Source organism: Sinocyclocheilus anshuiensis, unplaced genomic scaffold (assembly GCF_001515605.1).
Source record: "Sinocyclocheilus anshuiensis isolate Anshui unplaced genomic scaffold, SAMN03320099.WGS_v1.1 scaffold637, whole genome shotgun sequence".
Classification (NCBI taxonomy): Eukaryota; Metazoa; Chordata; class Actinopteri; order Cypriniformes; family Cyprinidae; genus Sinocyclocheilus; species Sinocyclocheilus anshuiensis.
In genome coordinates, this window is record NW_015539816.1 from 1,794,898 (window position 1) to 1,807,110 (window position 12,213).

Sequence of the window (12,213 nt, forward strand, 5' to 3'; positions counted from 1 at the left end):
AGAGGAGAGGAGAGGAGAGGAGAGGAGAGGAGAGGAGGAGAGACAAAATTACAACAGGAGCAGAGGAGAGAATAGAAAAAAATAGGAGAAAAAAAAGAAATGAGAAGAGGAGAAACAAGATAAGGCAGAAACTGAGATGAGAAGAAATGAGAAGAGACAAGATGATGATAAACCAAGATGAGAAGAAATGAGAAGAGGAGACACAAGACGAGGAGACACAAATCGAGATGAGAAGAAATGAGACAAGAAGGGGATAGAAAAGATGAGGAGACACAAACCAAGATGAGAAGAAACGAGATGAGACAAGATGATGATAAACAAACCAAGATGAGAAGAAATAAAAAGAAAAACAACATGAAGAGACATGAACCAAGATGAGAAGAAATGAGAAGAGGAGACACAAGAGAAGAAGACACAAACTGAGATAAAATGGAGAAGAGATAAAAAGGAGATGAGAGGGAACAAACTGAGGTGGAAGAGGAGACACAAGATGAGGAGACACAAACTGGGATGAGAAGAAATGAGATCAGAAGAAGAGACAGGATGATGAGACACAAACTGACATGAGAAGAAATGAGACGAGAAGAATAGAGACAAGATTATAAAACAACCTAAGATGAGATGGAGAAGAGATAAGAAGGAGAAAAGAGAAGAGAAAAGATGAGAAGGCACAAAGTGAGATGAGAAGAAGTTAAGATGGAGATGAGATGAGAAGACAAGAAGGAGATGAGGTGAGACAAGAAGAGAGGAGATGAGACAAGATAAAATGAAATGAGATGAGATGAGACAAGGTTAGACGAGATAAAAAAGCTCTACTTTTTTTAAATGTGTCCCAAAAGCTATACATAAATCTCTAAGTCAGAGTCGTGTGTGGGCCTAAAGTGAGACTGACACCATATTCTGATTTAACAACCAACCTGTCAATCAGAGACAGGGAACTAGTGGGAGGGATACAGCAGAGGCTAAAGAGAGAGTAAACAATATGATCTGTCAACAAAGACTCAAGTACTCAATGCTAAGCATGACAAATGTGACAAATGACAAAGTCAGTCTTTTCAGCTGCCAGTAAAATAGTGTGTGATATATGTGTCTTCTCTCTGGTGTTGTTTTCTCACAGTGCAGTGTGGTCCATTTCTTTCCCCTCTACATACACACACTACCACTTTCATGGCGATATCCTCATCAGCTCTAGTATAACATGCGGGTTTAATGCTGGCTGGACAGGACACACAGTTGGGTAGACGGTAGTAAAACATAGGGTAGAAGTGTGGAGGGTGTGTCACACACCCTTACATAAGCAAGGACATAGTTGAAGTATCCCACACACACAAAATCAAAGCACCACCGCTCTACCGCAGTGCCAAGAACAACCTATTACACCAGCCTGACTGGAACACACCTGACCACACACACACACACTCAGGTTTGTTTTTGTGAAAAGTGGGGACATCCCATAGGCGCTTGGCCAATTGCAATTGTCTATTTGTATTACTGGAGCGGGGAATAAAGAAGTTAGACAGGTTGGTTGATATTGCAGTAGAGCAGAGCGTGAAACAGTCCTCCTTTAGCTACCCAAACGTGAAGTCTTGAAATCTGCTATAACCGAAATTTCACACACACAGCACAATCCATCCCACCAGAGACTGCATATGCTACCATTTCGAAGAACATAAATTCATGTTCTTAGTGAAGTATTTCAAAGCCAACCTACCAAAACACCAATCACAGCTTTCATTACAAAGATGCTCAGATTTCTCCCACAACCACACTAAAAACACAGAGAGATCTGGACGTTTCTCCAGTCAGACCTGAATAGGCGCAGTGTACAACCAGACTGTTATTAAAAGTTGGGGTTCGCATAGGCGAGGAAGAGGAAGTCTCCTATCAGCAGCCCGCGCCGGTCGCCTCAAGACGGCCGTCTGAAATGACCACCCATAACAACACTAAATCCAGCGACCCTGAAACAGAGCCTACAATTACAAAAGGAGACACCATACAATAAAAAAGGCCAAATTAGCCAGACAGCCCACAATTAGAATCTTAAAATAAAATCTTTTATAAATATTTTTCAGAGCCTATAGATATTGCTGGGCTAGAATAACACAATGCAGCCAATTACATTCACCTGAGCTGACAAGAACAACGCCAATATCAGCACTGCAGGGCTGGGCCACAAAAACCCAGTCAGAACCATTATTATTAGCAGTGTTTGCTAAGGCAAACATCCCTATTAGTATTGCTCACTCACTTGGGTTACAGACTGAACAGACTCCACTTATAGACTCCACTTCTGCTCAAAATAATGTGTTCTACATAAGAAAAATAGAAACCGAGGCTCACTGGAAAAATGTGCCCGTGGCAACCTTTGTGCAAAATGATACATCACTTTTTGTACGTTTAACAACACTTTCAAAGTGAAATGTCCAGTAAGTGGGGCTAAAAGTGCATTTAGTTTCATCTAAGAGAGATACGTGAATCTGACAACAATCATTGTTGTACATATCGCAGTGGTTTGGAAATGAAATGTCTGCCGAGAAGCACTATTATGTTAATGCTCTATTGCGTTTGAAAATAATGGAGCTCCTACACTAAACCCTACCCTAAACCTAACCAATAATGTTAACAAAAGCAAACATGATATAAAAATTAATTTGTTGAAGCAACCATGGCTTTTTTGCTTTATTCTACAAGTCTGATCTCTTTTATTGTAACTTATGTTTCACTGGATGTGTACAAGAGCGCTGTACATCACAAGTGTAATGCTCCACCAGGTGAGTTACCAAGCAAGTTTACTTCATCAGAAAAGTCATAAATATTCTGAGGTGATAGTATTGTGCAAGGATCCGCACAAAAGTATTTAATCAATCTGCCACAAAATTTGTGTGAAAACGAATGAAAGTTGTTGGTGTATTACTGACACTAGTGCTAATTTCAGATGGAAACTGTAGTAAAATGTATGTATAGATATGTTTTTGGAGTTCTGCAAATGTAGGTAGAGGGTGAAATATCCCTTTAAAGTTTAGTGTAAACCGTTTGTGCTGCAGACATGAATAATACCTCAAATAGTGCAGGGTTTTGAGGTGTGCTATTTTCTATTTTTAAGGATAAGGCTTACAATTTACACCTGGTGGATTATAAAGCAGGCAAAAAAAAATTCAATAGACTTATCTTGAGGTGAGAATATCAAAGAGACTTGTACACAACAAGTATGCTCTATTGATTTTGGCCAGTAAGCAAACACCCCAAACATCCAAGCAAAGAGCTTAAAAAGAAAAAAAAAAAGCTTAAACACTTTACAAGCTTAAAAATAAAGGCTACGATTTGAACCAAAAGCCAAAAGAACCTATTCAAAAACATTTTATTTCTTTATTCTTTAGAAACCACTCATAATGTAATCTAGTAGTAAGTGTGTTTACACGCATAGTTATAATCGAGCTACTGCAGGTTTTGTACTCAAGCTACAGTCTTCATCTGTCTGTGATAATGCCAAATCGTTAATTTAAAGGGTTAAACACACTTTGTGTGCCACTTCTGTCTTTTGAAAAGTGGATCACAAATTAAAAACTGATAAATGAACTTTTAAAGTGCATTTAATCCCATTCCTTGTGATGGCAAAGTTTGCACAGACAAGCACCACTCATATTTGTTTTCAGAAATCACTAGGTAGGAAGCTGTAGTGGAATGAAACTGCATTAAACTATTTGTGTTTAGATGATCTGTCTGATATGTGCATATTCTTTGACCCAGAATATTGGACTGGCAAAACTCGGTCAGAAATGAATGACTTAGTTGGCATTATACAACCGTCTCGAGAGACGTTTAAGGACATTAAGAGTCTAGGGAGTAGAGTTGCTCTCTTGAGGATCAGCTGGGCCCTGTCAGAATGCATGAAAAGCTTCGATATTTGCCTGGAGCCTGTCTAGACTCTGCTAAACAAACCCTAGGCTCGTGACTCGCTTCCCTGCTGAGCTAAAGCTAGAAATCCCCACGCTCACATTGAACGGATTTGACTGCGTGGAACTGGACCGGTTCTCCTCCACTGAGTCCTGGAGCTCCAGCCGAGAATAAGCTGGCCTGAAAAAGAGGGAACCGGTGTAGATACAGAGAGAGTGGGCAAAATGTATGTTTTGGTTTTTTTTACCCTGAAACTTAAATTAGAAACATAAGGAAGGTGAAAAACACTAAACATGACATTCTAGGGAATACTAAAACTGCACGCAGCAACACAAAATCATTCTCTCATGAGCAAACAACCATTACTCAGTTAATGTGCAGATCACGTCATGACAGAATGAGCACACACTGAGGTAATTAGCACACACGCCTACACAAGTACTAACAGATAACTGAAAACATTACAAGACAAAATCTAATACTGTATCTCAAAGCAGTCAGCATTGCACAAACACCTTAAATGCGTACATATGATTTTCTTGTAAATTCATTATCAGTACAAGTACTATTATTTACCAACTATATATCATTTATAACAATCTAAGTTTATTGTTTTTTTTTTTATATATGAATCATTCTGCCACATTTTAAAATAATGAATCATTCTGCCACATTTTCTGTTTTGGCCAAAAAATTTTATTTACTTTTTTAACATTAACATTTAAAAATGATTTTTATTCAATTTAAATTATTACGTTTATTATAATATATTATAATATAATATAATATATTGCATTTGTAAAATAGAATGAAGAAAAGTTCTGTAAATTTGTTCCATGACCATAAATCTAATTCTGATAAACTAAAGTAAGGTTATCTGTGAATACCGTACTGTCGTTATTCCATATTCAACATTTTGAAAACCTCCATGGATTATGAGCTCCACATACAGGGTGGCTTATATACAGTGAAGAATGAATCTATAGCATCAGGTACACACCACCTCATCTCTGCATTTGGATGCACGTTCAGGGCAGGCTTATTTAGGCTCAGAGCATGCTTTCTTCAGTCCTTCAGAGAAATGTGCCAAGCCTGTCAGATGAGCTCTGTTTCACGCTGCTCTAGTCAAGCACATGATCGACCAAGCAAAAGGCATTTTCGCCTAAGGCCATCATTTGCATAGACTTATAATACACATCTCATTAAAGGCGAAGAAACTCTTCAGTGGTTTTGTGTTGACCAATTAATGTTTTGTAAAAGATTCAGAGAAGGTCAGAAAAACTAAATTCTGACTGTTCTTGCTGTAGAAAACGTAAGCTATCATTATGAGTGGCCCTCAAGGAAAAATAAAATGTTACAAAGGTGGGAAATATGGGCCTTTTAAAGCGCAACACAATGAAAACCAATTCCAAACCCTGTTAAATACACACTTTTGCACACATCCAGTCACAGAAGGCTCTTCAAACGGAGACTTGTCCTATTCAGTCTCCATGCCATCTGGCTAACAGTGAGCTCTTGTATATTTACATGGAGGACTCAAGAGTGTGTTTGTACTTAGCACTGCGGTGCTACTGTAACCAGCTAATGGCAGTGAAGGGATGTGGTATTGTGTATTTGTGTATGTAAAAAAGCAGATTCGATGCTCTCAACAACAGTGATTGAACAAGGTTTAGATGACAAAAAGGCACAATGGGAGCCCACAATGGAGACCAGACTAATCTGGCAGCTTTGGCAGCACAAAATGTAAAAGGTGAAACTGGTTTATTCATTGATATAGCTCATAGAGAAGTTCCTATCCCGTTAACGCAATCACTCTGGAGCCAAATTCTTTCCGCAGGCAAATGTGCTCTCTGAATCCCTGTCTGATGGGAGCTGGAAAGAAAACAGACATACAAAACAAGTTCCTCCTTTAACAAACCCTCACGTCTAATGTGGTTTAGACCTAATGGGTCGTAAACAGCATTTGGGTTTCCATGCTAATGCCATTTGACTTCCAGATGAAGTAGGTTTAGTTTTGACATTGCTGCTTGCTTAAAAAAAATCGTATATCAAGAGAATATTTTGTCAATATCCAATGATCCACCACAAAATCATCTGCCAGAAAGGTTATATGGTGTCAATTACCCCAAACATTTTAACAGTAGATGTTTTCACTCAAGACTTAAAGAGTTCAGTCAAAGGCCATAAGTGCAATACATTTAGCAAAAAATTCCCACCCAAAAAGCATGACTGGGTTCATTTAGGAAAAATACTATTTTCCATTCAGACAGTGAGCGAGTTCACCAAATACGTGTTAAAACAATTGAGCAGCATGACAATATTACACAGAACAGCAGAAACTTGGGGTCATTCTTTACCACATCCCGCCTCGTAGGAAATGACATTGGCAAAAACTCCAGCAAAACCATTTAGTTATTCAAATACACATTTATGATGACAAAAGAAATGGTGGTTCTCCATTAAAAATACTTGGCTGGGCATTGTTCCTGTACCAACATTTGTGTAACCAAGTCTCATGGTTTCCTCAGATCTTTCCTACTGTGGACAGAAAGACTTTGAGAAGTCATGATTATGCAATATATTTCTCTAATCCTTTACCAGAACTGAGGGTTTTGGTCTAAACCAAACTACAGTAGGGACATTACCCTTGGAACAGTGATGACAAAGGGCCAGTTTTACTAAACATGTCAAATTAGAGCAAGAGCGCAATTCCAAAACAACGCCGATGGCCGTGGAAATATCTGCGGGTGATTTACTAATAACGTGCAAATTAAAGAACACAGACGCAACATTTACATATCGACCAACACAATATACCAAGCACAGCGCAAATTAGTGTAGTCACAAATAAAGAATAAAGAAATAAAGAAGCCACAGTATGTTAAAAGAAACCGGAGGCCAAAAAATGAAGGTTTGCAAGAAGTTTTGATAGACCTGGTATTGCGTGACTCCTAGTTGAGGGTTCCAAGTCATCTTTTATTTCCCAAAGCAAATTAAAAATAACATGGCTTGGCAAACGATATGTTCGGATAATGTGTTCTTCTGGCATTCCAAATAAATTGGGAAAAAATGTGGAAAAAATCCTCTCCCTTCTACCACGCACTCGCTGTTCTTTGCGGTGTAACAATTGCAGCCACTTCATTTCATTCATTTAGTTTAAAGCGGTCCTATTATGCTCGTTTACAATGTCTTGATTTTGTTTTGGGGTGTACTAGAACATGCTCTCATGCTTGCACGGATATCGCAAGACAGATTAGAGTGGTAACGTAATTGTTGTTTTTTGGCTAAATCACGTTTTAGATAGGATGTCAACAACCGCTTAAAAACAACTGCATTTACTATGTACAGATAAGTGCAACGGTAATATGTATTACATCGCAGAAATGGCATACAACTTATACTTTGAAACGTAAATAACACACACAACAACAAAATAAAGCAGCACACTCACAGGCTGTGATGCAGATACAGCAGATTGTCCCGACAAAGTGGGAACTGCTCCGTCTTTCAGCAAAAGCTTTTTGGCGAAACCAGCACTGTACTCCCCTATGGTACTCCCTCATGACTCCCCTCAAAACTTGAAGTTACAGCAGCACTTCTTCTTCCTCGTCGTCTTGTCTGATGCACTCAGCCAAGCGTTTGAACCACGACCTCGCCCCTCCCCACCCCCAAACCATTTGAATTTCCGTAGGGGGATTTATTTTAATGATATTCTAATGGGCCGCTTTGTGACATCACAAAACCCGGAAAACAACACTGTAGTCCAAACGAGCCGTTCGTTGTAGTTCTTGAAAAGGGATTTTTTAAAAACGAAATATCTCCCTTTGGAGTGGACTTTGAGATTTGTAACTTTGTAGATCTTTTTTATGCCCAAACATACACACTACACACTGACTAAAATTCAAAAAGTGAAAAAGCATAATAGGACCCCTTTAATGCTTTTTTTGGGTGTTAAATAATGGCTCAAATTACCAGTAATTTGACGTGCGCAACCGTTAGTAAATAGCGTTGCGTGATTCATTTTAATACTCTCCTCCCATAAATTTTGTGTCCGAAAGGGAAACTCCAACAAATGCATATTCAATAAGGTCAGGCGCAAGAATAACTGTGTTCACGCCTTTTCAGCGCTAATTCGTCACTGCGCGTCTTTAGTAAATCCTTACAGTACTATTTTAACGTCCAAAGACGGTTTGTGCTGGCTCAAGCTGTTACTAAAACTGGCCCCAAACCATCAGATAGATGGGTCAAAAATGTTGATGTGTAAATGCAGCTTTATAGAGCTGCTGTGGTCTATTATGTCCTTAATAATTATTAAAAAGAAGTATTGATAAGAAAAAAAGTCCTCTGCAGACACTGAATTCAGAAGTACTCTTTGTTCTATTGCCTGTCATTTGTTTCTTTGTTCTTCATTTTAAAAGTGACTGTTTACTTGTGATTTTTGAAGCTATAATTACATTTTGCATGTGTGTGTGTATTTATTTATATACATTTGATAGCAACATGAAATATATCATAATATACTTTTTAATTTTTATTTATAAATATATATAAATACATTTGAAGTAAAGATTGTTTAAATCCTGTATGGCTCTGTAGAATAAGTTATAAGTTATGGGGAAAAATAACTTTTTATAATGACTTTCAGTATATGGACAAAAAAATATTTTTAAAATATCTGTCTTTGTGTAAAACTATTGCTTTTTGTGTAAAACTTTTTGGTTAAACTATCCCTTTAAGTACAAAGCTATTCAGTTCCAAAATCAAACCCTAGATCTAAACCTAAATGTTTGTTAAATGAGTTACTATTACAACCAGCCCATCTTAAAGATGTAATCAGTTTTAAAACATATTAAAAAATTTAAATACTGAAAATTCATAATAATGTGTAGCTTTAAAAACAGTAATTGGGGTTGTAATTCCACCACAGTGTGAACATGATCTCATCGCATATTTATCTGGCCTTTACAATAGTGCTTTTGGGCATTTTCTGAACCGACTTTAGTTTTTTGAGCTAAAGAATTAACTTTATGATACTATGTTTGCATGCCATAACAGTGTAAATGCTCTTACTGGTTCTGTACCAAGCAGCCTGGTGCCAGTATGCCCTTGGTATCAGTTGTCTGCTTCAGGTGTGTGAGCTCCAGCATGTCCACCTGAACGTCAGTCACATGACCTGGCAACTGTGGCAACACGGATAGGATTTTCTCAACCAGATTGTCCCCATGGTGGCCAACAGCTCCTATAGATTAGGCAAAAGAGAAACAGAGGAAAAAGTAAATAGCTTTTGAAAGGAGATAGAATAAGTTATACTGTGTTATATGCCACCATGATGTGACATATTAAGAAAAGACAGCACAGATTTCACCATATCTTCCCAGTTGTTTAATCACAGTAAAGACAGTTGCTTAACATGACAAATTCTGTAAGGGTACATTTAAACACGCAGAGGCATTATCTAATACATGTCCAGAACAGAAATCTGAACATTGGATAAAGCCAGGTTCATAATTCTTTTTTCAATTCATTCAGAGGGAATTTCGGATATATTTTTGTATCATGCCATAAAACACAAAATACTTTCAACAGCCAGGAAAAAAAGAACATTATTCACAGGATTTTAGGAATAAAATGTCATCAGGTGAATGATCCCTAACAATCCCGTCTAAAAATTTTTTTTTTTTTTTACCTTTGGCTTAGGTAAGTACTAAGAAAGTGGTGAATTTTGGCTTGGCGTAGGAGAAAAAGATCTAATTTTGAGAAAACTGCCTTGAAAGATATGCATTGTAATTTAAAACTACTGATGTAAGCAGATAAAGTGTAATAAAATAAACACTTAAATGTGTATTTTGGTTATTTTCTTCCCACTAAACTGAAAGCGGACATGTTATGGAAGCCAAACAATCCAAAGTCTCAAAATTGACCAGTGCATGAAAAAAAAACAATGATTTAGCCAGTAGTGTCTTGACTTAAGTACTAATGATTGAATATAATACAGTATTTAGACCACACCTGTAAGATCAAGAGTTCTGTCAATAAACACTATTGATGCTTTATTGGGGGCTGACTTCCTCCTGTTTTTGGCCTGTGGATGACTGGCCAGCTCCCCTGCGATCAGACGGCTCATCGGACCCACAGAAAAGCTCTCCTCACGGGTACTGATGAACTCAAACAGGGCGTTGAGGGCTGATGCGAGGGATTTAATCTGAATCTGCAACTCAGGTGGGAGAGAGTGCATATCCACATCCATCAGACTCCCAAATCGTTTTTTCTCTGGCCTCTTCTCATTGATGGCCTCAAGATCCACTTCCAATAAAGGGAAAAGTTCAGAGAAAGCAGGCAAAAGGTGGAGCTGTTGTGTTAGAGGGGCAAAGACCACAGGAGCATGCATGACCTCAGCGGTATAGTTCATATCACCCATCCACTCACACAGTTTCTCTTCAAACTGCTCAAACACCGGGTTCCCCTCCAGATCAGTGGTCACATTATTCGCAAGCAGGTGAATGGAGTGAGGAACAGTTGTGAAAACCACGCAGTACTGGAAGTGACTGAGGGAAATGATGTCTTTGATAATGTCTGCGGTTCTACCTTTCAGCACGGTGCTGACCACAAACACAGCTTTGGGTTCATTCTGTCCGCATGCTTCAAAGCTTGAGAACTGTTTGATGTTTCGAGCTCCAGCCTCAAACAGAAGCGCAGCTCCTCCGTTCCAGTGCAGACTCTCCGAGCACCGATCATCCATGAAAACAACAGCCTTTTTTACCTTTGACAGCACTTTTTCCCACGTCTGACCGGGAAAAGACATGACTCCATCCGTGGGCAGCATATTTCCGCAAATGATGGGGTTTTAAATTGAGACGAACGATAGCAACAGCAGAACTTTCAAACAGACACCGTTCAAAACAAACCCATGTGAGTCTCTCGAAGGTGACGTGACGCAGAGGCGTCGCGATAATTATGCGTCATACTATAACTGTCAGCTGGGAGTTTTGAAAAGTCGAGTACTGTATAATATAAATAATTCTTTATCCACTCTTGTACCCATTTTACAATAAAAACAGGTCACTATTCATTCTTTAACAGCAACATAAAAAGCAAAGCAAAAAAGACTGACTGCAAAGACTTTTTTTACTACACACAGCGTGGGCTATTTGCTTATCAAGATGCTGATATACCATTATATATATATTTATTTTTTTTTTTTTAATTAATATTCTTATGTTTGTCTCAGTATGATTTTATATAAATGACGTTTTTATAAATGACGTGGTTGCCTTTGAATTTTGTTCATTGTTAAAAATTAAGAAAATGAAGAGTCAAGTAAACAATTTTTCTGTTAATCCAAAAAAAAAAAAAAAGAAAGAAAGAAATGTGTTCAAATGTGTGTATTTATGTGTTGATGTTGAACTTCCTGCGTGCGCGTGCAGTGAGATGTGTCTCTTTGGTAACGCGCACCTGCTGCACCACTAACACAAGCACGCGGCGTGTCACTGTGACAGCTGTGACGGTAAACCCTAAAACTATTAGCACACTACGCAAAGTTACTTTGTCGAACTCGGTGAATCATTGAGGTAAACTGAGCCTCTAATCTCAAAGCAAAAGCCCGGAGGTGATCATGTCCACAAGAGAGGTAGAGAAAACAGCTGATGAGAGCGCTGATGACGACACGGACTGGCTTTATGGAGGTGAGAAATAAACGCACTGATGATCCAACTTGAAAACTGAAGTGATTCAGCAAGGCCAATCAAGCGTCCTCGTGAGATGAATAAGCACCAACATCTACCAAAACCAACAGCATACTTTTCGAAGCAGGGATCTGACCCTAAGTTTATTACATCAGAGACCGTTATTTATCCAGCTGCACGCGTTTCATAACATTTACTTTCAAATCAACCCTTACAGAGAACATATGGTATGAATACATTTACACACACACACCTAACATAACATGTAGTAAGTGCTACTGCATTAAAAGTAGCTGATCAAAGTTGGACAATAATAATAGCTTAATAATAATAACAGATTTTAATCGAATAATGATAATAATAATATTCAGGGTATTGTTTTTTGTTATTTTTTAATTATTTTCAGTATTAAATATAGCAGAGGACATGATATACTGTATTTTTAGTCATTTATCATTTACATTTACATTTAGTCATTTAGCAGACGCTTTTATCCAAAGCGACTTACAAATGAGGACAATAAAAGCAGTCAAAACTAACAAAAGAGCAATAATATATAAGTGCAAATGACAAGTCTCGGTTAGCCTAACGCAGTACACGTAGCAAGGTGTATATATATATATATATATATATATAT

General features: G+C 38.0%; 1 protein-coding gene and 1 pseudogene across 2 annotated transcripts in view; one reads left to right on the top strand and one right to left on the bottom strand.

Moving 5' to 3' along the window:
• scfd2 (sec1 family domain containing 2) overlaps nt 1–10,876 on the bottom strand; it is a 134,511-nt gene extending 123,635 nt beyond the window's left edge. The window contains exons 1-2 of one of the 2 annotated variants that reach the window (XM_016480050.1): nt 9,904–10,862; nt 8,965–9,133 (exon numbers count right to left, since the gene is read on the bottom strand). In XM_016480050.1, coding sequence (XP_016335536.1) covers nt 8,965–9,133; nt 9,904–10,717 — 983 coding nt within the window. In that variant the 5' untranslated portion in view covers nt 10,718–10,862. Of the gene's footprint in view, nt 1–8,964; nt 9,134–9,903 lie in introns of both variants that reach the window. The other variant, XM_016480051.1, reaches the window with a different exon arrangement.
• Nucleotides 10,877–11,323: 447 nt separating this feature from the next.
• LOC107683956 (pre-mRNA 3'-end-processing factor FIP1-like) overlaps nt 11,324–12,213 on the top strand; it is a 30,309-nt pseudogene continuing 29,419 nt past the window's right edge.